General features: G+C 53.0%; 8 protein-coding genes across 8 annotated transcripts; 4 read left to right on the plus strand and 4 right to left on the minus strand.

The window, feature by feature from the left end:
* Positions 1–2,290: 2,290 nt before the first annotated feature.
* Positions 2,291–5,132, plus strand: BJX68DRAFT_277447 (uncharacterized protein). Its single transcript, XM_071048333.1, has 3 exons — positions 2,291–3,617; positions 3,691–4,164; positions 4,219–5,132. Exons 1-3 carry the CDS (start codon positions 2,305–2,307, stop codon positions 4,967–4,969), a joined length of 2,538 nt encoding a protein of 845 aa, XP_070896489.1. The 5' UTR covers positions 2,291–2,304; the 3' UTR covers positions 4,970–5,132.
* A 166-nt stretch (positions 5,133–5,298) lies between these two features.
* Positions 5,299–6,302, minus strand: BJX68DRAFT_242350 (putative GPI anchored protein). Its single transcript, XM_071040973.1, has 3 exons — positions 6,075–6,302; positions 5,879–6,012; positions 5,299–5,802 (listed from the first exon to the last, which is right to left on the minus strand). The coding sequence occupies exons 1-3, from the start codon at positions 6,195–6,197 to the stop codon at positions 5,430–5,432; spliced, it is 630 nt and encodes a 209-aa protein (XP_070896490.1). The 5' UTR covers positions 6,198–6,302; the 3' UTR covers positions 5,299–5,429.
* An 812-nt stretch (positions 6,303–7,114) lies between these two features.
* BJX68DRAFT_269322 (uncharacterized protein) lies at positions 7,115–7,986 on the minus strand (the record flags this gene model as incomplete). The annotated part of the gene is made up of 4 exons (XM_071046308.1): positions 7,115–7,543; positions 7,608–7,673; positions 7,738–7,824; positions 7,879–7,986. The coding sequence occupies 4 exons, from the start codon at positions 7,984–7,986 to the stop codon at positions 7,115–7,117; spliced, it is 690 nt and encodes a 229-aa protein (XP_070896491.1).
* Positions 7,987–8,824: 838 nt separating this feature from the next.
* Positions 8,825–9,656, minus strand: BJX68DRAFT_269323 (uncharacterized protein; the record flags this gene model as incomplete). The annotated part of the gene is made up of 4 exons (XM_071046309.1): positions 8,825–9,244; positions 9,311–9,361; positions 9,423–9,467; positions 9,525–9,656. 4 exons carry the CDS (start codon positions 9,654–9,656, stop codon positions 8,825–8,827), a joined length of 648 nt encoding a protein of 215 aa, XP_070896492.1.
* A 2,351-nt stretch (positions 9,657–12,007) lies between these two features.
* Positions 12,008–15,198, minus strand: BJX68DRAFT_256918 (uncharacterized protein; the record flags this gene model as incomplete). The annotated part of the gene is made up of 2 exons (XM_071043253.1): positions 12,008–13,134; positions 13,182–15,198. The coding sequence occupies 2 exons, from the start codon at positions 15,196–15,198 to the stop codon at positions 12,008–12,010; spliced, it is 3,144 nt and encodes a 1,047-aa protein (XP_070896493.1).
* Positions 15,199–16,097: 899 nt separating this feature from the next.
* Positions 16,098–18,641, plus strand: BJX68DRAFT_136213 (uncharacterized protein). The gene is made up of 5 exons (XM_071036384.1): positions 16,098–16,372; positions 16,428–16,683; positions 16,744–16,978; positions 17,036–17,533; positions 17,587–18,641. The coding sequence occupies exons 1-5, from the start codon at positions 16,200–16,202 to the stop codon at positions 18,540–18,542; spliced, it is 2,118 nt and encodes a 705-aa protein (XP_070896494.1). The 5' UTR covers positions 16,098–16,199; the 3' UTR covers positions 18,543–18,641.
* Positions 18,642–19,370: 729 nt separating this feature from the next.
* BJX68DRAFT_269326 (uncharacterized protein) lies at positions 19,371–19,991 on the plus strand (the record flags this gene model as incomplete). Its single annotated transcript, XM_071046310.1, has 4 exons — positions 19,371–19,536; positions 19,602–19,719; positions 19,795–19,862; positions 19,936–19,991. 4 exons carry the CDS (start codon positions 19,371–19,373, stop codon positions 19,989–19,991), a joined length of 408 nt encoding a protein of 135 aa, XP_070896495.1.
* Positions 19,992–22,569: 2,578 nt separating this feature from the next.
* BJX68DRAFT_256920 (uncharacterized protein) lies at positions 22,570–26,323 on the plus strand (the record flags this gene model as incomplete). Its single annotated transcript, XM_071043254.1, has 3 exons — positions 22,570–23,203; positions 23,260–23,949; positions 24,006–26,323. 3 exons carry the CDS (start codon positions 22,570–22,572, stop codon positions 26,321–26,323), a joined length of 3,642 nt encoding a protein of 1,213 aa, XP_070896496.1.
* Positions 26,324–26,849: the final 526 nt, after the last annotated feature.

Raw genomic sequence — 26,849 nt, forward strand, 5'->3', positions numbered from 1 at the left:
GAACCGCTACCCACATTTGATGTCAATGGCGTTGTCGAGGTCTGTTGTCGCAGACCGATATCATACTTACCATAAGCGACCACCCGTACAAGTTAAAAGATTACGTACCTTCGTCAACGGAGGAAATTGTCCCATCTGTGCTATTGGCACAATAGACCTGTTTCCACATCCCTGTTCTCAGCACGCATCCTCCGTAGCTGTTTGTTTATTGTCTTCCCACTGCACTCCCTTGTCCATAATGACCGAGACGTTCGCACGGGACATGCAGGCGGCTATGCCCCCGGGGGGTCCAACATCCATGGTTCCCACAGACCGAAAGACGCGACCACCGAAGCTGAGACGAAAGGTTCCTCGAGAAACAACAGTGGAGTTCCTACCTGACTCGGAGGGGAACTCCACTTCTCGCTCAGATCAGGCCATATACAAGCGAAGCAAACACAGATCACTGTCGCAGTGCGAGTCCGACCACGAATACAAACACGAACGTCTCTCATCGTCGACCGGACCCAATTCCACGGAAGATAATAGCCCCGGACACCAAGCTGTTGTTTTCGAGTACGAGAGTGACGCGCCGGATCGCGCGGTGCAGATGCATGATCGCTATGAGCAGCGGGTTGATGGAGCTGGCGGCAATCGTAATAACCAAGAGCTCGTTCAGGACGTCAGTACCAAGGCCGTTGGGGTAGTTGGGGACAGTGTTGGAGCTGTCGGTCCGACTGCGGGCAACCTGGTTGGTAGTACGCTCGCAATGTCGTCGTCCCGGCGAGATGCCAGCCAGAGGGATGAGCAACTCCGCCTGCGGCTCGATTTGAATCTGGATTTGGAGATCCAGCTCAAGGCGAAGATTCATGGAGATTTGACGTTGCAGCTTCTGTATGGCCTCCCCCCTCACTTGGTTCGTTTTGTTTGTTGTAAAGGAATGACGTCCACGGCTGACTGGTTGGTCTCTTTTTTCTAGGAAATGAATCATAGAGAGGTGTGCTTGGCGTGTGTATATTGTCATACTTGTTCGTGGCGGGGCATCCTATAATGGGCGGTAGAATATCCTATTACCTAGGTCGACACTGTAAAGATTGCGCATTAGCGAACAAAAGTTTGTTCTCAAGTATGGAGTTGCAAGTCCTGGCTTCGACTTGGCGGACCAGGAGAAACTTGGACATTCTGGTCTCATCCGCCAAGTTCTGTATGCGCAGTTGCCTGACCGGTTGCTTCTAAGCGAAAGTCGTTGTAGTATCCGACTGAGTGTGCTAAGAGGCGCTGGGCCGCGATCATCTTCGACGAGGGTGCATTCTACCGGACGACGACGACACTCCGGGGGGCGGTACACGTTCACAGGGGGCCTGAATACGAGACCCTGCACGGCGACACTCGGGCGGGAGGAAACCGTAACACCGGGCTCATTTCACATTGACCTTATCGCCCGCACACTAGCGACACTTAAAATGAAAGAGGATTTCGACAATGGACTCGACGAGTGCCCCGCCTTCGGAACCCCCCTGGCCCTCCACCCTCCAAGTGACGGACGCCCCTGCCCAATCCTCGAAGAGGAGGCACAAGGCCTGCCCGACCCCTACCGCTCGCGGCTAACACACAACGTGCAGTTTGAGTGCGTTGGCTTCTACTACACCACGCCGTCGCGGACACTCGACTGGGTGCCGGACCCTGGGCAGGTGCTGGCGTGCGCAGCGTGGTTTGATGTGATTCGGCCGCCTGTGTGGGTAGACTAGTCGGCCTGGGTTCCGTCGGCGCGTCGGAGCTTGGTGGCTAGTTCAACTTCGTCGTTGACTGCTTCGTCGAGTGGGACTTGGAATGTGGAGGTTCCGCTCGAGACGGGCGCAGGAAAAGAGGGAGATGCGGGTGCTGGTGCTGATTCCAGCGAGGGGTCGGGTGCGACGACGATCCGGAGTGCGGATCTGGGGATCTGGAGTCTGTTTCGTACTCTCCAAAGTGCTTTTTTTAGTGTAACAGTGAAGCCAGCTCGAAAAGCCTCAGGTCGAGAGATGTTGTGCCTCGGGCATCGGCTCGCAGGGCAGTCACGGGATCGTCACATGGTGCTCTTTGTCTCTAGCCACTCAGAAGCTTAGAAGGAACCAAGCAACTTCGCCAGAATCCTCTGTTCAATGGAAAGATCTTCGGAATAGCTTCAGATTGAATGGGCAAGATCACTTGTACCTCACTTGTACCTTGGGAACGGAAGATGGTTGATCCGGCTCCGGTTTGCATACAACGGGGACAAACAGTCAACCTCAACCCCTCATCTCTTCCTCACCCCAAGTCTCCCTCCTTTGGCATCTAGTCCCCGACATGCTCCCTGAATTCCTGCAGAGTAGTTACGCTCGCTACAAAGAGGACACCAATACATTTGCAACATGGCTGCTGGAGACAGCCAACCAATGTGGCTATCAACCACCGACCTTCTCTGCCACTGTTCCTGCCGCGAAGAAGGGGAAAAGTAAAGGCAAAAAGGGCGACTCCGATGATGCTGCAGATGCAGTTCCTTATAATGTTACTACCAAAGATCTGCAAAAACTCGCCGATGTGGTCGCCAATTCCGCTCTCACGGTCCCCAGGTCCGTCCTGACGATCGCCAAACGGGCCATAAAGTTGAGAAAGGCGGTCACTTCGTGGTTCTTGGGCCAGGGCGACTCCGCGGGGAACAAGGGTCATGCGCATTTTATCACTGCGCTGGAGAAGATCTGCGAGACCCTTGAATGGAAGATCAACCAGGCCTCGGGGAAGCCGGACGCGAAGAAGTCGCCGCAGCCCCCGACTGTCGATGAGCAAAGTGACGACGCTGAGGCTGCCGCATTTCTTAACAGATTTGCTGTTCTCACGGTGGAGGAGCCTCAGGACACTGCGGCGCCGACACAACCAGCATCACCTGAATCAAAGACGATCGTCAAAGTGACGGTCGTTGAAGAGGACGACCATGAGGCGGCAGACTCATATCTCGGTCACTTGTTCTTCAAGACCTTCTGCTTGCTTCAGGACCTACATAATATGCGCAAGTTCCTCTCCATCACATGGTCCGAGTATCGGGATGGGAAAATTGATCTGATGAACGCCGCTGTCGTGACTGACAGTGCATTGCGACTCGCCCGCGATCTTGTCAAAGACTTGGAGGCCGACTGGCGCACTTGCCTTACGATTGAAGGTGACGACAATGTCCAGAATCTGGGTTTCAATCTTGCTGTTATGAACCGTGGTAGTTCTGAAGCTCCATCGACTGAGATTGGCTTGCCATACAACAAGGACATGGCTGATGTCGCCGAATGGTGCTACGTGCCAACCATGGCCCTGCTCGAGTCATTCGCAGCCGTTCTCCGGGACAATCATCTGCCAGTCTTTAAACAGGGTCATTTCGGCTCCTACGATCCGAAAGCGGACAGAGAGCGGATGCCTCTGGGTGAGAGATTCAACGAGGACAAAATGATCCTCATGTCGATCCTGCCCGAGTTCTGCATGCTGGATGCATTCAAGGTCCAGATGCCGGTGGAAGATGTACTAACGCGTGGCCTTGCGGAATTCGCCAAAACCAAGCGCGTCACTCTGTGGCTTTGCTTTGCGTCCCAGATCTTCCTTGACGTTCACCATACCATGCGATACAGCACCCCTGGGTGCATTTACGGACCTTCGGATGTCGGGACTTCGCATCATGAAGACTATCAAGGAGTACCAGCAACTGTCCAGAACCCACCCGCCGCCCACGTTCTGGCCCGAGGAGGGTGACATGGAGATTCAAGGTATAAGCAACGCCGTCGAGTCATGGATCATACAGGATCTGTTCCTTGATCTCCGGACACAGTCCGGTCTCGACAGAGTTGACCCCCAGCCGGAAAAGCACGCACTCCTCTCCCAGCACCCTATCCTCTGCGGCTTATTCCTCCTCAACCTCAACCTCCGCATGCAGTTTGTCGGCCAGCAGCTCGTCACGCAATGGTACGACGTCCAACAATTAGCCTTTTTGTACAACCTCGTCGTAAATTCTTCCCCAGTGCACAAGGGCCTACAATGGCCCGATATGGACACGTTTATCAAACTCCACGGGGAATCTCACATCTTCATCAGCTCGCGGCCCACAAGCGCCGCGGAATCGCTGCAGCGCCTCAAGCTGGCCACGGGCATCTCCTCCGCGATAAACTTTGCCCGCGACTCTCGAAGCAAGTCCGAATAGCACAAGCCCAACGGCAAGGACGCGCGCATCCTCACGCCCACGAGTACAGTCGCGAACCTGTTTTTCGAGCAATACGTCAGCAGCCCCGATCCTTTCGCAGGCGACACCGCCGGAATCGCAGGCTTCGATACGATCCTCGACCAACTCCCGCAGCAGAAATCCAAGCTGGAATCATCCACACTCACCAAGAAACAGAAACAGCGCCAGAAGCAGCTTCAGAAGCGACCTAATCCAGAACTCAGCATCGCGCGCCACTGGTCTCGCACGCAAAACATCGGCACGCTGCACCTCCTCGCCTTCCTCAAGACGAAGCTCTTCGAGGAAGAGCCGGTCATCCTGTACAATTATTTCGGGATGCACAAGCGAGCCGTCGAGTTACTCCGCCTCATCCGCGACAAGGAACACCATAAATTCGCGCAGTATTTCACGGCGGGATATATGCCCGATGACTCGTTCATCTCGAATATCGTCATCCTCATCCATCATGTTGCGCGTGGGTCCGCGCAGAATGCGCGCGCCATGGGCCTTGGGTCACGTAGGGGCAATGAGATCTGTAGTCGGATTGTTGTCAGCGCTGCCGATGTGATGCGCGGGTACCTGGCGAAGAATGGGGCGGTGGCGTGCAAGGAGCTCCGGGTGTTTTGCAAGAATAAAAAGGCGATAGTGCCAGGTGGTGGAGAGGATTATCGGGCCAAGGAGGACGCCGACAAGCTCGTGTATTCTTGGTTGAGTCTGGAGGATGTTCTGGGCCCCAAGGGTGTTGCTTCGCTCCAGACTGGGATTCCCATTGCGTGAGCCGGTAATGGGAACAACGTGACTGCTGACCAGTTGCCGTCTTATGGTGACGAGGGTTTGTAGTGACAGGTTAGTCACTGCGGAGCCTGAACACTACCCAGGTAGGGTCCGCGGCCTTTGGTAGTAATTCCCTCATTTGCTCCCGGCTAGCCGACATGCTGAGATGGAAAGGTATGAATATCATGCATGGGGAGGGGACTACACGCCAGGACGAAATGGTCAATTTCTCAAGATATCTTTTTGATTACTCTCCTTAGCTAGCGCAGATAGGATCTTTTACGCTCAACCTACAACATCCATAGATATACCTAAGAATGAGAAATAGAATCGTAATAGCTAAACATCCAACCTAAAATATAAATTCCATTCACGGGGACAGGAAGGTCATGCTCTGCGTATAGTACACGTGTAGAAGAATATCTAGTATAGCAAACATCGCCCTATGAGCAGATGGACACTCTTAAAACATAGCAGCAACAACCGCAAAAACCACACTAGCACCAATTAAACCCTTAGCCCCAAAAGCCTTCATCGCAGCACCCGTAGGAGTCGCATCCTCACCCGTCTCCGTCGCACTCTCAGAGGGAGAGGGAGTCTCGGACGCCTGCGCAGCCCCACTAGTCGAAGCCTCCGCGGCCGGCGTCGCAGCCGAGGTGGAAGTAACAGTCGTCGACGCATCGGCCTCAGTAACAGATCCCGCGGTGACGGTCACGGGCATGAGATCCACGGTCGTGGTTGTGGTTGACACGCCAGGGAAGTTTGCGTCCGGGCCGCCGGCGCTTTCTGTGCAGGTTGCTTTGGAGTTTTTGACTGTGCAGATGGCGGTGTATTGGCTGCAACAGATATTAGTTTCTACCACAGGGAGTGGATAGGGGAATGCGGGGTGGGTAGTGGGGAATGGGGACGTACAAAGCAGGCCCGTCCTCGAAAATCCACGAGGTAACGTCCTTGCCCGCCACGAGGGTCATCCCGGGACCCATGCCGCAGTCGTTGCCGTCCGTTCCGGGCGGGCAGTTTATGCTGTAGGTTGTTGCGGTTTGGTCCTGTCGTTCCCCTGTTAGCAACGCAATTAATTGCATTGGGGAGACTGTGCCGATCAACCCACATTTCCAACGATCGACGCAGCAAGCGGCTGCTCATCGGCGCCAAAGATGAACATGGAGGTTACCGTGCTCTCGGCATAAGCGACCGAGGCGAGAGCCGGGATAAGGAGCGACGAGAACATCATTTTGGCTGTAAATGAGTGACTTTGTTGAAAGTTGAGAGAAGACGATGATGAAGACAGATGGAAAGAAGTTAAGAATGAGAAACAGAAAAAAAAAAAATATTGGGGAAAACGCGAGAATCCCTGTCAGGGGGAAAGCTTCAATTAAAAGCCCGCGGTTCAGGGTCTAGGCCCCTGAGGCTAATCTTAGATCTGGGGTTTCATTGGTGGTGAACTGCGAAGCGTGGCAATTTGTGGGGCTGTTGTTTCGCCGCATGGCTCCGAAATGTTCTTCCGGACCACGAGGTCGGGACAAGCCGACTTTGCCCCTCAAAAAAAAAAAAAAAAAAGGCAAGATTGTTGGTGTTGTTGTGACACAGGCAGATAAGAAACACCTCCGGAATGGTATGGTTTATACTAAGATGTTGAGCTCGCCATAACCAAACTAGGTGCCCGCGAGCACTATGCTCGGCATTATGCTCGATTATATACATTGGTGGCCCTTAATACTGACCAAAAACAATATCCTCTTACAAAGGTCTGAGGCCCATTCTTTACAGAGTGACTGATGTCAATCAAAATATCCCCAGCGAGCCACGTCGGTGAATATCTAGTGGAGAGAGCTCTGGAGTTCAAGACATCCGTTGAACAAACCAAGAATATGACTTGTGGTTGATAAAAGAACATAACAAGCCTAAATAGAACCACGACTAGGAGTGTGAAATGTAGATAGTGAAGTACTTGCAGATTGTAAGAGTACTGGCTTGTACTTGCATAATAACGTGTGTACCAACCACTCGATGACCCAACGCGTCAACTACCCTGTGTCTCGGTTGTGCTGTAAGGGAACAACAAACAGGAAAGAAAAAGAAGCATCATGGTACGTGGTCAACCAAAAACGGCCCACTCGTCTCCCATCCTACTAGAGTAAGAAAGACGGATCACAAGCCATGCTTCTGCTCGAGCCTCTTCTCTGCATTCTCCCAGCCGCGAATCCATTCCACCAGATGTTCCTCGCCAAGCCGTTCCTTCGACGCGGACTCCCGACGGTCATTGAGTAGGAGCAGCAGGGTGCGGTTGAGGACCTTTAACTGAGTGGCTACGGAATTTTCCTGCAGGATTGCGTCGTGTCGTTTTTGCAACTCTTTGCCAAAGTCCTCGGCGGCGGCAAGGGCCGCAAAGTCTGGATTCATTGCTTGGAGACGGTTGTATAGCGAGCGGAAAGGTTGAGGCAGTGGTTCGCAGTCCTCTTCCTTGTCCACACATCGCATACAGTCCTCGCTTGGATCATCAAAGACACAATAGTTGGGTCGAATCACTCCATCATTGCATTCTTGGAATGCTCTCTTGGCACACTCGATGCACGGGATCTAATATAGAAGATTTACTTCGTTAGAGGTAAGAATGATTAAGCTGTGGTGAAGGAGCACTTACGTCGGCGGACGCAGAAGAAGATTTGTCAACGGATACCGAAGAGGTACTAGGTTCTTCAGAGGCAGGCTGCGTGCGAATTTAAATTAGTATTGAGTCAGCCACCGCTGGCTTTTCGAAGCCTGTTTCTTACCAATAACAATGATGCAGTTGTTGGTGAGTCATGATCGTGAGGGAAGGAGGGAGTGTCGGGCTGGTCGCGCAGTGTGAAAGCTGAATCCTAGGTCACAATCAGTACAAGGCGATCTTCAAGTCAACAGCTGGGTTTACTGACAGATGGGGAAGGTGAAGCTTTCCTGGCGTCTTTCTCTTTGGCGACAGGTCGGCGTTTCTTGGTGTTGCCCGTCGGAGACGCTGCACCAAGAGGACGCTTTTTAGACATCGCGTGGTCAATAATGGGAGTGCGTAGGTACAGGACCGCGAAAGAGGAAGAAGGAATGAGATTATGCTGCTCTGTTGGCCTCAATGTCCACGGTCAGGAGAATGGAGATGAATGGTGTTGGTAGGTAGGGTGGAGGGAGGATGGAGCGGGAGGTAAGAAGATGAGCCGTGAAGTGGCGGGAGAAGGTTGAATGTTGGGGAGACCAGGTTGGCAGTGATACTCCCACAGAATACCTATTTTCTCCTTGTTGTCATACCCTTTGAGAATAGCCAGCAACGTAGCACGTCATGGTCTTTCATAAACATCATAGGCCCAAACAAACGCACGTGTTGGCCGTATTCTATTGGTACTCCTAGACAATACAGACACCATACACTAGGTAATTGTACTTTCAACAAACATAGTTGACCTAAGCCAAATCTATCTTTTGAATATTGAGCTGTTCATCAGGAAAATCTAGTATATTACAAAAGTAGTTGTCCTTTTAGCATTCTTGTCTGCAGCAAAGTGTGCGATTCCGGTATCTCTATCTTGATTATTCCTTATCCTGCTGCGGAAGAAAGGCACACCCAAAGGGAGAAGAACTGGAAGTAGGGCGAAGGCCAGGTAAAGACGTGCAGAAAGGTAGAGAAGCTCAAAGCCGCTCCGGCATTTAGCAGCAGATCATAGACAACCCCCTTCCTATGAGGTTATTTGGCAGGACCTTTGATACGAAGAGGAAGCGCTTCTAACTCAAGATAATGATACCCAGGTCTGGATGACTCGCTAGCTATTCCTGTTCTCTCACGACAGATATTAAGAGGATTTCGCTGACACCAAGCCATCATGTCGCTAACCTTCATTCATACTTTCCATCCTCTGTCTCATACCACGCAGAAGAAAAGTCCTCCAGATATCCAAGGTCCAAAGGTTCTTTAGAGTTACTTTCCCGGAGCTCATTAACCACGCGGAATGAGTTGCGGTTGATGTTCCGTAACTCAGTTAGCTTGGCGTCAGTCCGGTCAAGAACTTTCCATACTGACTTCAACCTCGCCGAAAGGGCTTGAGTGGCTTTGAGCGCTTTTCGGCCTGGCTTCATCTTCTGTATCTCGACGGCAGTTTCACGAGCAGGCCAAATTAGGTGATTGCAAGGGATTTTGAGTCGTGTACACTCGGCGCATATTTCCTCTTCATCGGAGTAGATGCATTTGAGTGGGCCGATAATCTTCCTGCCGGGACCCTGGAAGAAGAGTTTCTGGGCGCATTCTAAGCAGGGAACCTAGGAATAGAAAAAGTATCAGTACAATACTCAGTCCGAGTGCTATGCAAACTCCGGGGCATTTACAGGATCTTGAGGAATATTGGTGTCTTCAGGGGCATTATCGTCTGGAAGATCCTGAAGGACAGCTCGATTAGTACAAAGCAATGTTCAACCACCGGTTCGTCGATAAACATACAGAAAAGGCGGGTGCCAACGGGGACGGGGGTGCAGCAGTTAAGGCCTATATCATGATTAGTTGAATGTCCTTCTGTCTGGATTCAGGTTGGCTCAAGCTTACAGATGGAGAAGCCTCAGCTTCACGCTTAATCGCCACTTCATGAATCTTGTCCTCTATGGAAGGTGTAAGTCGCTGTTTCTTGATCCCGCGCGAGGGCATCCCGCCGTCGGTGCCAGAACGCTTCTTGGGCATGTTGGGCTTGTCCGTAGACAAGAGTGACTCGGAAATTGGAATTGAACCGGCTGTTTTCGGGGCGCAAACAGCCGTGGACAAGAGGTTGGGGATGCACGATGTGTTAACCAGCTAAGACTTGGAAGTTGGCAGATGGTAGAAATGCTGATACCCGAGCGGTGTCAGAATTGGCCAGGCTGGTGAATGTGTTACTGATCTGGTTTGTAATGGGCAACCCGCTCAACATCGTTCCTGAATGCTGACAGCTGCAAATGCGCGCAATTCAATCTGTCATTCACCACTTAGGCAGCACTGATTGTCTTTGGTGGCACACTGGCATTGGATTCTTTGGACTGGTTTACTTTGGACTTAGACTTAAACAATTTGGTTCCTGCAGCCCTTTCGCACCTATCTATCTAGCGGGTGGTTGCCCGATTGCACTCAGCCGCGAAAATGAGTACCTATCTGGTAACACGTTGCCTAAAACATCACACTTCGCATCATCTCCGCCCCAACACCCACAACCGCAACGGCACAGCCTTGGGCCTCCTTTTGGGCTTCTTTTCCTCCTTCTCCTCCTCCTCGTCCGTCGAATCCCAATAAAACCCAATATATGTATTATCAAGCTCATACGCAAACTCCCTCGAAGCCTTCCACCCTCTCCAAATCGGCGGCATTCGCGAGATTTTGACGGCTTCGCGATGGGCTGCGGGTTGTAGCGGAGAGCATTCGAGGTTGTGTTTTTTGCACTTTTCGCAACCTTTCGGGGTAGAGATGCAGTGGTGTGGACCGGAGATTTCGCCGTTTGGGGTTTGAGGGTGAAGATGTTCATTGCGCATTGGAAGCAGGGGACCTATTCCGCGGTTGGCAAGATATGCGTTAGGGTGTGAAGTTGGGATACGACAGCGGACGGATCGCGACTCACAGGTGGATGAGGAGCAGAAGGGCCGAATCTCTCTATATGACGATCTATGGTTGAGGAAGAAGTTGTTGTCTATCAGATTCAGTACACACCCTCTTTCTGACGCCGAGCTGATGGCACTTACTGGCGTTGTCGTGGACGCTTCGTCGCTAACCTCTTCCTCCTCCTCTACGCGCGGCTCAGGTATTGGGATGGGTTCACCTTGCTGGTTGTTTGGTCTTGTGAAAGGGGCTACCGGGCCGGCTCGAGTGCGTTTCGTGGGCATGGTGTTGGCTAGGTAAGGCAAGAGTTGCGGAACACTTGGTACTATCGCTAAATAGGAGGTGTGTTGCGGTGACAGCGTCAGAGCGGCAGTGGAAATGACTTTGGAAAATAGGATACTTATACCCATCGTGGTGAAAGAAACCCGTCACTAGAAGATCCTTTTATCATTGACTGCCACAGTGAAGCGCATTGCACAACATCGCCTCCAAAACAATGACGCTGGGAAAGTGAATTTTCACAATAAATATAGTGTGGGTCACTCGCATAAGCTGGAGGATTTGCAAGTACATGCTGCTAAACCCTGCCAGATACCGTCTCAGGGAGGACTTTCCCGATACGGGAGAGGAGGGTACAGGGGCAAAACGAAAATCGGTTCAATTCTCGAAAATAATATCAGAGTCTCTTTTGAGAACTGAGGCATCTTCCTCGCGCCTCTGCCTGCTCTAGTATGGCCCGCTCGCTCCTCGCCGATATTGAGAGCCCTGATACACAGGGTAAAAGTGCGTTGAACCCGCCATAGCAGAAGTCGCGCCTTCCCTCCTACGCCACCAGGGCGCACCGTCGTGCCTTCCCAATTCGATTACAGCCCAACATACCCTGAACGGAAGGAACGACCCAGCCAATTGCCAGCCGTACCTGCCTCGCATGTCATGAAATGGTGGTGCCTTTTTAAAATGGCGAGGCCGAAAACAAGCCGAGGAAGGAGCGATGGAGGGACCATAGCAACCGTCGCACCTCCCTTGTTCGGGTCATAGCCGGTTGAACGTCCTGTATCGAACAGCCGGAACCACGTTACCTGCCTCGCATGGTGGCGCGTTCTGATTCTTATGATACCATTGGTTCCGAACGTGCTTTCCTGTCACTGGGTGGATGGGCCCCGACAAGTCGAAGGTGGCATGCGGCTTTTATCGACCCAGGATCTTTTATATCTGTCCACAGTTGCGGTAGATGGCCACTTCGGTGCCCGCCGTAATAGATGAGGACCCCCATAGCCGGTTAGAGCTAGAGCGCCCGGCGAGGAGCTACGCGGTAGGGAAGCCAAATGGCAGGAGATCCTTGTTTGCTGTGAGGCAGTAGGTGAGTTGATCGTGTATTATCTCCCTATTGTGACTCTTGCTAACTTTCCGTACATTATAATCCCATGCAAATCCCCAAACTGTCCTATACCCAAATATTCACAGCAAGATCATCGCCTCCTGCCCGGTCTATACCGCCTCCTCTCCTCCTCATACCCTCGATCCTCCACATAACCCTCCTCCTGCTCCTCCTCAGAAACCTCCTCGGATGGATATCCTTGCTCGCCAGCACCATCCTCCTCGGGATACCCCTCTTCATCGGTGTACTCATCCCCGGCAACAGACGCGCGATCCGGGGTCCGCGGATTCGTACTCCAGCCTGAGTACCCCGAGTCATCTCTCCGTCTGACGGGCGCGTTCGGGCGGAGGTTCGCTCCGAGAGGTGAGCCTCGCGCCGGCGGAGCATCGCTGACCTGTGGCGTTCGTCGAGGTCTAGGGGTCCCCGACTGTCTTGTAGACTCTCGCGACGGCGGTCCCTCGCGGGATGTCGGAGGCTGATACTTCTTTCTCGGCCCTGGACGACGACTAGGCGGGTTCTGCTGCGCCTGGCGCCGCGGAGGCTGGCTGTATCCGCTCCCACGACTGGATCCTGCGCTTGGATGATACACGTTTCCGCCCTCCCAGGTATGGTCGTCTGCGCGAAGCACGAGTGTGCGAGCTTGGTCGCCGGGTGTACTACCCATGGTGTCATACAGGTACAAATCGAACTTTTCGATCGTCTCCGCGACGGTGCTGAACTGCTCATAGTTCAGCGTGAGCGGGCGCTGAAGCTGGTTCTCATCCTGCTCGACACCCTCGACATCACTCGCAGCATCCTCATCGTCTTGGTCATCAAAATCCTCATCATTCTCATCATCCCAATCCTCCAACGAAGTCTTACTCATATCAAACTGCGCCAGCGAATGCGCAATCTGAAACGCATTGCGGATCTGCCGCCCGTTCCATCTCTCATGCGGCTTATGGCTTCGATAATGCCATTTGGCGAAATCGAGGATGCCCCATTCGTCGATAAATAGCGGCGGGCGTCCCTTGGTGAGGTTACGCGCTTCTTTCTCCTTTTCGATTTCGCGAACGCGGTTGATGTTCACTTTGAAGATTGCGAGTGTTTGCTTCTCGCTTAGCGGTGGGTAGTATAGGCTAACGTGGATGCGGGATTTGAAGGCTTCGTCTAGTGTCCCGACGCGGTTTGTTGTTAGGAAGAGGATGCCGCTATAGTATTCGAGGACACGAAGGAAGACTAAGCGTCGTCAGTAAGGGCAGTAAAGGTTCTAGAGAGGTACTAACCTGATACCAGCGCATTGCGCTTTAGATCGCTGAGTTCCCGACGAGACAAGAAGACATCGGCCTCATCAAGCAACAGCACACAGTCCCACAGATGGGCAAGACGGAAGATGTCTCTGAGATTTGTCTCGACCTCACCAGGCGTAAAGCCCAGATCACCACATGTGATGGTAAACAGCGGCTTCTTGTGTGCTTGCGCCACGGCCTCTGCAGTAGTCGTCTTACCCACACCGGGGACTCCATGCAGGAGAACAATAAGACCTGAGCCTTTTCCTTTGATCAGATCCTGATTCATGCCGATACTCGCAGGCTGCTTCTGAAGGTCCTTCTTTCGAAAATGTGATTTCACCAGCGACTTGACCATCCGCTTGTGGCTCTTGTCAATCTGCAGGTCTTTAAACGCGTTTTGGTGCACGGGGACCTCCTTCAGGGACTCAATATCGACCATGAAGAACCGCCGCTCGCGAAAAGCGTACGCGATAACCCGTCTCGGCAAAATCGCAAGGTCATCGCCGTCAATGCTCGTCGCGCCGCCGTCGGCTTCCCAGGCCTGCATGAATTTGCTCTCCTTGCGATGGCGTGTCTTGAGGAGCTCGCCAAACCATTCGTCGGGCTGGATATTCTCTCGGAACTCCCCGAGGAGCTCCGATCGTGCTGAATTGCTCCACTGCTTGATCGGGTGGTTGTCGGTACCCTTTGGCCAGCCCTCGTCGTCGAACCGCGCAAGTGGCTCAAAGTGGGGAGGGGTCAGCGTTGCATCCGCCTTGTACCCCTCGACAAAGTCGACAATCACCTCGCTGTCAATGTGTTCGGAAATGACGGGTGGCCTGTTTTCGGCATCGCCCATGGGCCCGTGTGTGAGCGTCCATCCGTCGTAGTAAAGATGCTTCTTCTTGATCAGGTCGCGGAACTGTTCGCCCTGGGCAAGGAACTTGGCTTTCAGTTTGTCGGCGTCTTTAGCGAAGCGAAGTGGGTAGACGGGGAGGGAGGTGATGTCCTTTTCTCCCTCGTAATCGCGGATCCGGAACTCGTGTTTGACGGGGCCGTAAAAGGACCCGTCGTAGTCAATGTAGTAGGCGAACAGGTGGAAGAATCGCTTGCTGTTGTTGGATACATCGTCCGGGTCGCCGTCGCGGACTTTGTCTCGTACTAGGGAGTACAGCCTCCAGACGTTTTGGTACATTTTGATACCAGAGCCGGAGCCTATCGTGGTATCGGAAGCCTTGGTCGCGTCTGAGCTCTGCGACGAGTCCGCAGTTGGTGGAACATAGAGAAGCTCGCCTTGCTGGAATGTCATCCACAAGTCCGACCAGCGAACCTTGCGGTGGTTGGTGCCAGAAGCGCGATTCCACATGGGCACGACTTCTGCTTCGACAAACTCGACATACTTGCGCAGGTGCCTGAGTGCAGTGACTGAATCCGCGATAGGCCCATTGACGGCGTCGTGAGGGTCCATACCGGTGGTTTTCTCGTCTGCGGGTTCAGAGCCAGGCTCACTGCGAAGGTCATCTTCAGCGCCAATTTCGTGCTCCTTGGCGACGTCTCCCTCCTGTGCTGATTGGGGTTCATTTTTTCCATCCTCACCCTTGGCCTCGATTGCAGCCCACTTTTCCTCTAGAATCGCAAGACACGCCTTCATCTGCGGGAGCAGATAATAAAACGCGCGAAACGGGCGGAAGAACGCCTTAGCCGTCTCGAATGACCACAAATCACTGTGCCCCGAAAGGCGCGAGAGAAGAAGCATCAGCGGCGCCGACTGAATCCGCACACGATGCGCCCACGTCTGATCCGGATCCGTACTCGATTTCAACCAAGTCGCCTCGCGCCTTCTCTTGGATCCCCTTCGATGCTCGTGGAGAACTTCCTGGGCTAGATGCTCATGACCCCGCAGGACCTCGATTATCTCCAACCCTTCATCCTCGCCGTACCGATTCCGCCAGTGCTCATAATCGACCCAGCGCACCTCTGCAACTTTTGGTTTCATGGACCATTTATACGCCCAGGAATCCTCGTCGGGCATGGGGTCGGGTTCCCCCCATGGCTCCGGACCATTGGGCTCGGGGTTCGGTGTCTGCACGGGGAGGTCGAATGGATTGCCTTGGTTGGTAGGGCCCGGTGGTGGTATTGTGGGTGGCGGAGAATAATCGCGTGGGATGCGGGCGCCCGGTGGGAAATTGCTCGGTGGTGGAGGGTCCATGTTGGGATGTGGAGGTAAGGGCATGGATTTATCGTAGTACTCTACGGGGACTGGCGCGTATGGAGCGGCCATGATTCCTTGGGTCGGGAACCTGCGGTCCACATTGGCACTGGAGTTGGTCAAGAGAGCTCCTTGGAAAGCGTGTTGGTCAGAGTCGGATGGCGAGCACGAGCCATTTATTCAACACTGGGAACTGGCAGGAGCGGCCCGCCTCCGAACCAGGCGCTAGTGGTGGGGGCAGAGCCCAGAGCCCAGAGCCTCCCCAGCCTTGCTCCATCCTGGTGCATCAACCACGATTCCTTCGCTGCAACACTCGGCCGGCCTTCCATCCACTGAAGCCGATCCACAAATCACTGCTGCCGAAACCAGGGTCTTTTCCGACCGTAAAAAGGCGCTTCAACCGCTGCAGAACATGTGTGACAGGGTGCAGAACCTTTCACACGCGACAAGCAACGCATTGCTGCATGGACTCCTCCAGCCGCAGTGCAGCGCACCACCAATCATTACGCGCCGCGTCAACGAGCTGAATACTGCGAGCTCCACAATGCTATTATTCCTGCCACTCATACTGCTATTATTTTTGGCATTAGTATTCGGACCCCAAGCCAAGCCAGAGGCTGTGTCCAGCGCCGTTGTGCCTCCGCCCCCTCTAGCCTCTTGGCTGGGACTGGCCTCTCACCGACCGATGTGATGCCACTTTACCCCGCCGAGTCTCGAGAGCTCTACAGTTTGAAGCTCGATCTATCTCAAAACCAGGTTTCTGCTTGATTTCGACCTCAAGAATCTCATCTTCTCATACTTGATCAGCCTCGACCTTTATTCAGATGGCGCTTGCCGACCGTCCAGGCGAGCTAGACTGGGCCGATCCGGGCCCAAAAGAACTCGTCCGAGCCGCAACATTCATTAGCGAAGAAGGGCAGGACATCCACGATGGCCTTGGCGGTTCATCACAGTTTGACCTTGAGCGCGCTGCTTTCGTACACTTCCGACCGTATTTGTGAGTTCCCTCCCTGCCTCTCACCCCCGCCACGGCATCGCTAACCTCGCTCCAGACAACTAGAACAACAATTACGCCTCTGCCTACCGACAACCCTGCGCATCGAGGCAGAAGAAACTGCCAGTTGGGAAGATATGCTTGAACAGGTCCAGAAGATGGAGACGACGTATCGCGGGCGAAAGAGCGGCTTCTGGCACTCGATCTGGCACAAGGCCGGCGAGAACAGGGGTGAGATTGAGGGGTGGGTTGTCCTTATCCCGGATACGTGTGGGCTTGCTGTTGTCAAGGTGGGATTGGCGGTTGTGTTCAAGGTTAGTATGCGTGTTCTTTTTGCCATGTTCAGTCGATGACAAGTCACTGACTATGACTAGCTAGCGGAGCATTCTGCAGAGAAATGCAGAAAGATCTCGGATACCTTCGAGGCGCTGCGAGACGTGCTCGACGGCGTGGACCCAAAACGTACAAGTTTCAGCACGAACAAGAAGGTTAGAGAAAGTGGTGACCAGCTGTATCAGGGTATAGTGGACGCCATCAAGGACATGATCGTGCTGCTGTCGCCAGAGAAACCTGAAAGGCCGGATGAAGATGGCACGACGAAGAGAAAATGTGAGTCCGGAACCTACTTGTTGAAAAGTCGCATGCTAGGTGCTAACTATGTTTGAGTCAACCTCATAAAACGTCGGCCAAAACGTCCAGACCCCGAAGAGATCCTTCAACGATTACAGCAGCAAATCAAAGACTTCCAGCGTGCGCTCGGCATTGCGCGAGACAAGGCCATCGAAAACACCGAAGTCATGACGCAGGCCAACGGAGCGCAAACCTACTTAGCTCGACGGGATTTGAAAGTAGCGAAAGACAATACAGAAGGGTTGAAAACAAGTATGAAGGAGCATGGTGGTAAGCTCACCAAGATGGATGGCCGTCTGGGCGAGATGCATAGGGACGTGGAACATATCGCCTCACATGGAAACAAGGCTGCGAAAGAGATGAGGAGGATGAGAGAGAACACCAAGAGGACGGATCAACGAATTGCGAATATCGAAAACATGGTGTCCAGGGCTCTAGGGCAGAGGAACGTGATCGCTGAACGGGAGATGGCCCTGCAGGATGACCAGCTAGAAAGTAGGAATGGAGTGCTAGCCCTGCTTATGGAGCAGCAAAGTACGTCAGCCACTATGTGCTCTGTGCTGAGTTTGCTAATATTATATTCTCAGAGAACATCGCCATACTACAGCAACGCCTCGCTCGGCAGCAGAAGCGCGGGGCAGTCGTCAGCCGGGACCGATTCTGTCAGATCCTGGCACAACCAAGCTGGATGGATGGAGAGCCCCCAGACCTGGAACACATGTTCCAACATCCAAACACCGATCTAGAACAAGCGCTCCTACAGAAAGGCAGATTCAAGCCAAGCGTCCAAGGTCAGGTCCAATCCCTTCTACGACACAAGCGACTCCCCGAATGGCTGAACCCTCACTCTCCCGACCTGCTCCTCGTCGACGCCAACCTGCGCTCAGGTGGACTAGAACGCTTGTCAGCCGTCTCGGTCTTTTGCGCAACCTTCATCACCGGCATGATCAAAGTCCGACCAGAAGACATCATCGTTCACTTCTTCTGTGGCCAGCATGTCGCCCCACGAGATCCCTGGAACGGTCCCAACGGTCTCGTTCGCTCCCTCATCATGCAACTACTCATGAACCTCGTCGACTTGAAGCGCCTGAGCCTGGATTTCATTGACGACCGCGGTTTCCTCTCCGACCTCGAGGACCACGACCTCCCCGCCCTCTGCGACGCACTATACTATATCGTCTCGCAGTTCCCAGCAGATACAATGGTCTACGTCATAATCGACCATATCTCGGCCTTTGACACGGAAGCCCTCTTCGCGGATCTGACTCTTGTCCTAGAATATCTACAGGACATGGTGGAAGACGCGAACCTCGCTCCGGTCTTCAAGGTTCTCCTGACGAATCCGATGCAGAGTACCCGGCGGATGAAGGAGCTGTCGATGTTTGATGAACAGGATCGGATTGTCACGTTGTCGCCTATGAACTCTGTCCCACTACAGATTAATAGTTTGGCTGTTGAGAATCAGCTTCTGAGGCCTGCGACGCCGACGCCGTCGTTGTCGAGCGGGGGGAGGTCGAGGGCTGGGAGTACGACCAGCTTTTAGAGCGGATATGGCTGCAACCAGATTGAGAGAGGTGATCTTCCATCGATCTAAATTAAAGACTGCAGCCATATACCCGGCGCAATGTTTCAACAGCAAAACAAGGGAACTCTTGACTCTCTCTTCTACAAATGCTTGCCCCCAACCTTGGCTGGTTCACGCGGCAGAGCAGGCACTGAGCTTATGGCATTACGATGCTGATCAAGCGGTTCGGCTTACCATGATTGAGCGGGGATTAAAGAAACAGGTGCTGTCATCGCTGCCGCTAACCAACAGGAGGCCCCTCATACCTACTTTGAATGCTGCACGACCCATGACAGATTGGAACAGCAACCATACTACGAGGCCCTTATTCTGGAGGACTTGCCTACTTATGTGCTGAAATTCCATGTTGACTACATGACAAAAATGCTGCCCATGGACTCGCCGAACAAGTATTGACAAGCCAATGTAATCTATTCGAATGGCATCCAAGACCCAGCCTGGACTCCGCACAATCATGTGGGCCAATTTCATGACACTACATGACACTTTTGCTAATCGGACTTGACTTGCTCAACCCAGCCATTGGGCTAATCACAGAAACCAAAGCTTCTTGGAACTTACTATTAGGAGTCCAACCTCACAAGCGGCGAGGGACAAGGTGACTCAGAATACCTAAATATGTATACCACCAACAACAACTCAATACAACGGAGGCACAGTTATGTATGTACCATAACGGAATGCCAAATCAAGGCCCGTTAGCATCTATACAGCTGAAACCATTATGCGCGTAGGTGCTGTACCAAACCAACCCAAACAAAGACACCAACAACAAAAGCCACATCAATGCTCGCCCGCAAACGCCTCACAACCATCACCCTCACCCTCCTCGCCGCACCAAACACCCTCGCGGCTCCCGCCCCTGCCATTCCCACAATCGCAACCTTGGATATCGACCCAGTCCCCAACCTCCCAGCCCTCCCCCTCGACAAGAAACGCTGGACCCTCTCCTGTCAGGATAACGGCGGCGGCTACCGCCCCGTCAGCAAGTGCAAGCACCCGTGAACTTTCTGCTAGTCAAGGGCGACGCCGCTTGTCGGGTTGCGAGTACGAACTCGATGTTTTGTCGCGAGGGGGATACGGTTGTTAGTGGGAGTAATGTTTTTGCGCAGACTGGGGGTGTGAGTTCTAGTTGGTATGTTCATCTCCTCCCCCCCCCTCTGCGTGAATAGATGGTAAGGGGCTAACTTGGGCCGTCTGTTAATTGTAGTCGTGATGTTGCACTCGGCGCGCAGCGGATTATCGATAGTTGTACAACGCCTCAGGGGGCTGTTACTGGTGAGTACCGTACCATATCGTGGCTATGAGGGGAGCGGGTCGTGTGGTGAGCAAGAGGCTAACAAGGTCCCAGGCAATAGCGCGGCGAATGGAAATGGCGAGCTTATTGTTGCAATCAGCCGAGTCTAGGGGACGGTGCTCAGGAGGTCTCGGGCTATCCTTCAGGATACCTGTAAGAACCTACCTAGTGAGCAACGTAGTGTTAATGCATGTTGAAATACAAATGAACCTTTAGCTCCATAGAAAGCTTTGGCAAACAGATACAAGGAGAAGGTCAGGGAATGTTCATGACAACCTCCATTGAAGAGCGTATTGATCCATTACATTCGCTTGTTGAACAGAGGAAACCTGCTCTGTCTCGGGATTCCGGATACACCGGGTTGGGTGAATGTATATGCCAAGAAACATCGACTAGATACTGGTTTACCTAATAGTACTCCGCCCCCTTTGAGAGCGCCGTAACCGACCCCTTAATCCCAAGGCAGCATGCTTATACTCACGGACCCCGTCATCAAGCTCCCCAAACCGTAGCTGCACCTTCCCAGCGTCGTGGCTCCACGACTCTTCCGACCCCAAACAGTGTCCCTTTGTCTTCCACGGAAGGTTGTAGCACACATGTGTCATATGTCTTCTTTCACGTTATCCAGCTATATCTAGCGATTCCCTAGCTAGATAGCTTCGTCGTTCCTACACGAATGCATGTCTTCTTTTGGCCATTGTTGAGTTCTCTCCTGGAGCCTAGCGCGCTCTGTCAGCCCCCCAGGCCGCCGCCCGCACGCACTTGGCGGGAAAATGAGGCGCATGCCATGGTTGCGTGCTGATAGGCTGCAGTGCGCTGGTTGCATGCGCCGAGCCTCATCATAGGTCAATGAGCCAGCACGTCTAGCTTTTGCTTTTTCTTTGCGTTGTTCACGATCAGTCTTTCCGTTCCCCGCCCTCCCTTTGCAAGAGTTGACTCGCGCAACGGCGGGATTGAGGACAGTCAAGATGGACAGCTCCACACGAAAATACCCCTCTGCTGACCAATACAGCGAAGGGTTATATGATTTAGGGCTTCGGTCAATCTACCGACCCCCAGATCGCAACATCGAGATCAGGTTTGTTCTACCCCTCGTTGCAGACACGCGGCTAACGCCAATAGTATTGTCGCCATCCATGGCCTGGAGGCAATGTCACCGCGGACCTGGGTGTTTAAGAATGAAAAAACTGGAAAGGAGACGAACTGGCTAGAGGACGAGGATATGCTGCCGCAGGCCGTTGCCACGGCAGAGATATACACGTACAACTGGACAGCCTCCTTCATGCAACCAACTTTCCATGAGGCGCTGAGCGAGCATGCATACCTCCTCCTCGACAAGTTAAAGATAGAACATCACTTAGCAGATAGGCCCATCATTTTCATTGCGTCATGTTTCGGTGGGTTGATTTTGGCAGAGGTACGGCCTGCTTTTGTGCCTGCCTAGATGACACTGTTCACTAGATGAGTGAGCTGACCAAGAGACTGTTGCAGGCTCTTCTGATAGCAGCGCAGCATTCCAGCCAGTACAACATTATTTCCCGCACGACTGCTGGCATTGTCTTCCTTGCTACACCGTTCCTAGACAGCAGCGTAGTCCGCGTTGCTCGGTGGGGAGCTTCTTTCGGCAACGTGATGGGCCAGGGCTCCTACCAAACACTGGCTAGACGGCTGGAATGGGGATGGGGTAAACAGCCGCTTGAGCGGTTGAAGGGGGAGTTCCAATTGCTCGTGGCCGGTCCAGCGGCCATGCCACTGTACTGTTATTATGAAACGGTAGAAGGAGAATTGCTCCAGGGAGACTTACCGAAGACTTTGTCAAGGGCGACGCAGACAATTGTCCGTACTCAGTCTCCTGAATCTCTATTAATGCATGCCTGACATCTGCCAGCTCGTGGACGGTGAATCCGGTACTCTCTTTGGTCATGGTCGCAAGAGCCGGGCGGTATCGCACTCCTTGATGAACAAGTTCAAGGGCCCCGAAGACCAGGAGTATCAGGTCTTGAAGGATATCATTGTAGACTTTGTCCGTGGCGCTAGCAGCGTGGTCAAGGGTCGGTCCGAGGGTAAGATATCGTTCTGCAGCCCCTTCCCTCTGGTCTTTTCTAACGCGTCTCCAGAGATTGGGCGAGACGGTGCATCTACAGCCTCAGCTTCGCAAAAGTCTCGATCGTCAAACTTCCCCGGTTCTCTAGTTAGAGAAGGCACTGCGACAATGACCAGATCTGAATATGACCCAATATTCTCCTCCCGTGGTGGCGAGTCAACCCTTGCTACAGATACCCCAACAATGATTGCTGAAGACGAAACCGGCACTGTGTACTCGGACACAATGACACTTTCTGGTTCCACGAGAGAGTCATACGCAACAGAGCTATGTGAGCAACTTGTTCGTCCCATCCTTCCCAATGGGCCAACCCACGAAGCGTTACGCGGACTCGCTGAGGTTCTACCGGAATATCTTCGAGCTTTTGCACTTCGGCTCGGGTCGTCGTATCAGGGGGACTCGCGGGACCAAGGCGATATCATGACATTTGTGCACAAGTATCGGGAGTGAGCCTCGCCACACTCTAATGACCTGTAAGTTCATGTGAGGTCCAAATGCTGATCACGTACAGGTATATCAGCGAAACTTTCATGGACAAATACGAACAAGAGGCCAAACGGGAACAGCCGGCTGACCCCCATGGAATGCCGTTGAACGATATTATGAACATGTGGTACAGCCATGATGAACATATTCCGGCTCCAGTCGGGCCACCAGACATGGGAATAGTCTCATGGAGGGAGGAGTGGGATCCAGGTGACGGCGAGACCGCGATGGATGAAGATGTTCTCCCCACAGCCAGCAGCGACGAAGAATACTCGGTCAGGGCTGATGATGACGAGGTCGCCCACAGACTCCCCAATCTTGGAGCGTACCGAGAGTCCATCCTCGCGGCACCCGCATATCAGTGGTTAATCTCGGACATTGAAACAAAACTACGCCTCATGCCATCAGCGCCGGATGCATCAGGTGTCATTCGAGGAGACATCTTCAGGGCGTTTCCCAAAGTACGCCATCTCAGCAGGTCGAGCCGTCCACGGCAATCAAGGATTGTCTATACCGTGCCATGGGACCCGAATCTGTTCTATAAAGACCAGGAATACAGCGAGGAAGCACCGGAGGCCCTTGCAAAAGCAATCACTTTGACGGGGTCTACAAGCGTGGCCCAGGCATTAACTACGTCTCATTACTTGCGCCAGGCATGGCCATCATCGGGACATGATATCTTACAGTTGATCCAGGCACTGCTTCGCGATATGCCTGGAACTCGACTGCGAAGTAGGCTTAAGTCTCGAACAACTATTGTACTGCAACTGCTGATCCAGGATAATTAGAAACATTATCCGATGGCGCTGTCGTCACTGCCTGGTTTGAGACATCTGGCGAGCTTAGACAAACTTACTTTGTTGCGGAGTGTATTGGCACCGCATACACGCTAGCAGAGCTGGGCGAGCAGTTTGCATGGATTGGAGCAGCACTCCGACCGTCGCAGTATTCTGATGGGGTAGCCACAGTCCAAGCCCGCATCAAAAGTCTCCGGGTCATTCGTGACAACTCCAAGTTGTCAGGAGACGGATATCTAGCCGAGGTAGTGTGTAAGCTGGCATTCAAAGTGAGCCCGCCACCGCCAAAGACATCAGGCGACGGTAGCAATGGCGAATGCTGGCACAGTCTATTCCGCAATCCCGTCTTGGTAAGGGGGTTCCCAGTTGCGAGAAGAGCAAATGAGCTGCGATCAGCAACTGGCTTGGAGATCCCGCTTTACATGATGGCACGCCTTGCCAAATCCCGGGTCTTGAACTCTTTCTGTGGACGAACGGTTCTGAAGGGGTTTTCGACCTTACTCGTACCTACCCGTCGACATAGGGGCATGATCTTATGGCACCTGATCCACGATGAATACGGGGACCGTGTCTCGTACCTTGAATCCCTTCAAGAGGCTGACATTGACCAGATTCCGATAGAAGAGATCCAGAGAGCCCGCCACATTCTTGGATGGTGCAGCAGGGCCCTATTTCTCGCCGGTGGGTATTTCCAGGCGCCCTCACAAGATGTGTATTGACTCAATCCGCTGTTGCAGGGACGGCGAGTGCCAAGTACGATGTCATCAGCAGTCGGCTGCCAAGGGCTCGTACAGGCTCCCTTCTTCAGCAGGCATCTGTATCTGGCGGCCAGGTTATCTCAGGTGGCGAACCATTCAGTGTTGGATACAAGGATTCCCCACCTCACATCTCCCGCATGGGCTACATCCGAAAACTAAAATGGATCTCGAGAAGACTTGTGATTTTATGGGATGTGGACACTAAGCGGGGCTGGTTGCTCAACGGAACGACCGCGCTCTTACACCTTGTTCGGGCATCGCTGGAGCATGACAGCAAGGACAAGTTCAGCTCACAGTTTCTCTTTCAAGCTCATGACATGGAGGAGGTGCCACAGCGCGCTGCTTGCGGATCGGACTCTGCCATTGACGTGCTTCTTAGTGATCTGAACCGGAAGCTCCGGATATATCCTGAGAAGGATGGGTACATCTATTTTGAGGACCGGGTTGAGCATCTCCACGGGCTTTTGGCGCAGATGATCGACCACCAGGCTCACGCATTAAGGTCTTATGATGCCCGGTCTGCGAACCTCTCACGTGCGAGTCTCGAAGGGTGGGACTTCCGTGATCTAGTCTCGGACATGGACCCTGTTCACCCGCGGACGATCACTCTAGGTACACTTGGTATGGCGTGGATAGAGCTTGCAAGATCGCTCAACGCCGTCACTCTGGTCGGAAGAGGATTTGGAGAGATAATCAAGCCAGCAAAGCAATCCTGCCCACAATGGGCTACGCTGCCAATAGGGAAATACTACCTAGCAGTTTCTGCCACAGATCTGATGGACATCATGGACGCTGTGGGAGATGCCACAGCTGTTCCGCCTAGACTCACCGATGACCTTGTGTGGCTCAACACCCTCCCAGTAACGCCTAGTGGTTTCTGCCTTGGTGGGGGTCAATGTACTGATGACCACGTTGATGTTGTTCAAGTTCTTCTACCTCCGAATGTCAACCGAGCCTTGAAGAAGACATATACATGTCCCCCGGAAGATGGCGCGGTGGTATTCGGACATAATGAGAACGTTCCCTGGTTCTGGAAGGAGACCGGCCACCCGGTATATGGCACCCCGGATAAACTTCAGCCGGTGCTTCCTTCCTCATCGTCAGACAGTGGCTACGGACTCAGCAGGGAATCTGAAAGTGACAGCACCGGACCCACGAGCCCTCCAGCCTCAATACAAGGCGGCACGGCACCCTCCACCACAGGTCTGCGTGTGCCGTTGGCGGCTACGAAAGTAAAGTTAGGGCGACGTACTTTCAGCCTCGATGCCTACACAGTCGGGATTGTTTGCGCATTGCCTTTGGAGTTGTTTGCAGTGCGTGCCTTATTTGATGTGACGCACGCAGATAAGGACGGAATCATAACTCCAAGCGATGACTCCAACCACTACGCGCTCGGCGAGATTAGCAAGCACAAGGTCGTAGCGGCGTGTCTCCCCGACGGAGAGTATGGGACAAACTCAGCCGCGGGTGTTGTTACCAATATGAAGCGGACATTTACATCTGTCAAGTTCGCACTCCTTGTGGGGATCGGCGGGGGCGTTCCGTCCCCAGACAATGATATTCGTCTCGGAGATGTGGTAGTCAGTAGGCCGACAGGCACATCCCCCGGAGTCATTCAATATGACATGGGCAAAGCCCGTGAGGACGGGATATTCACGCAGGTTGGATATCTTCAACCGCCACCTAGGTTTATCATGACGGCGCTGAGCAATCTCCGGTCTGATCCTCTTCTATCTACTACCCCCCTCCAGGACTCCCTCGATGACATTGCCGCCTGCAAACGCGAGTACCGATATCCTGGAAAGGACCTGGATAGACTTTTTACCAGCGACTACCCTCATGACCCTGTGTTGTCTACCTGCAACTCCTGTGATATGAGGCGTCTCCAACCTCGGGCTAACCGCCCCGATACCAAAAACAAAAACCACCACCCAGGCATTCACTACGGAACAATCGCCTCAGGTAATCGAGTCGTGCGCGACGCGAAGTTTCGCGATCACTGGAGCAAACAGAGCAACATTCTCTGCTTTGAGATGGAGGCCGCGGGGATCATGAATACCGTCCCTTGCTTGGTAATACGCGGGATCTGTGACTATTCGGACAGTCACAAGAATAAGGTCTTTCAGCACTATGCTGCTGCGGCTGCAGCCTCGTATGCCAAGCTCTTACTATCGTATGTGAAGACCTCGAGGGACCCGGATAGGGTTGTTAGGGCTGAAATCGTTGACAAGAGGAAGCATTTCAAGGGCCTGCGTAGGGCTTTCAAGGACAGTTTGCACATTTTTGCTAGATCTTAGTGCTATGATTCAAAGCCTGGAAGATATATGTTGGAAATTGATACATCCCCTGAAGTCATAATATGTTTTCACAGCAGCAACCCCGGATCAAGAACCTGTTCCATTAGCAATCGAGGAGCTCGTAGATTTCATCCTAGGAGACCCAGTATGCCTCGCTTGTCCACGCAGTGATTTGTCACCCGCAGAACACACAAGTTCTGACATCCACAAAGAAATTTGTGCCAATGCTTCCTCGACTTAGGGCAAAAAGAAAAGGTCCATGCCACCCACTGCCCAAGAAATGTGACCATTCCCGAGACGGCTTTGCGGATTTAGAAATCAAACTTCACGAGTGCGTCTACCTCGCAATACGATTCGTGTTCCACTTTACTTAGCAAGTCCTTGCTAATAGTTTGCTGCTTGGCTTGGATTCACATTTGCGATGTTTCCACGAGCAGCGCATTGCTATAGGTCAATGATTATCACATAGAAGGCTTATAGAAGGGATATACAAGCTCCTGGGTACTGCTAGGAGGGAGGTCTGATC

Source organism: Aspergillus pseudodeflectus (genome assembly GCF_044049435.1).
Source record: "Aspergillus pseudodeflectus strain CBS 756.74 chromosome Unknown BJX68scaffold_38, whole genome shotgun sequence".
Lineage (NCBI taxonomy): Eukaryota > Fungi > Ascomycota > Eurotiomycetes > Eurotiales > Aspergillaceae > Aspergillus > Aspergillus pseudodeflectus.

Coding starts and splice junctions, on each gene's coding strand:
- BJX68DRAFT_277447 (XM_071048333.1), top strand. CDS start 2,305: ATGCTCCCTGAATTCCTGCAGAGTAGTTACGCTCGCTACAAAGAGGAC. Junction 3,618..3,690: donor ATGCGATACAGCACCCCTGG/GTGCATTTACGG, acceptor GCAACTGTCCAG/AACCCACCCGCCGCCCACGT. Junction 4,165..4,218: donor GCCCGCGACTCTCGAAGCAA/GTCCGAATAGCA, acceptor CACGCCCACGAG/TACAGTCGCGAACCTGTTTT.
- BJX68DRAFT_242350 (XM_071040973.1), bottom strand. CDS start 6,197: ATGATGTTCTCGTCGCTCCTTATCCCGGCTCTCGCCTCGGTCGCTTAT. Junction 6,013..6,074: donor CTGCGTCGATCGTTGGAAAT/GTGGGTTGATCG, acceptor GGGGAACGACAG/GACCAAACCGCAACAACCTA. Junction 5,803..5,878: donor TTCGAGGACGGGCCTGCTTT/GTACGTCCCCAT, acceptor TATCTGTTGCAG/CCAATACACCGCCATCTGCA.
- BJX68DRAFT_136213 (XM_071036384.1), top strand. CDS start 16,200: ATGGCGCTTGCCGACCGTCCAGGCGAGCTAGACTGGGCCGATCCGGGC. Junction 16,373..16,427: donor GTACACTTCCGACCGTATTT/GTGAGTTCCCTC, acceptor ACCTCGCTCCAG/ACAACTAGAACAACAATTAC. Junction 17,534..17,586: donor CCTGCTTATGGAGCAGCAAA/GTACGTCAGCCA, acceptor TTATATTCTCAG/AGAACATCGCCATACTACAG.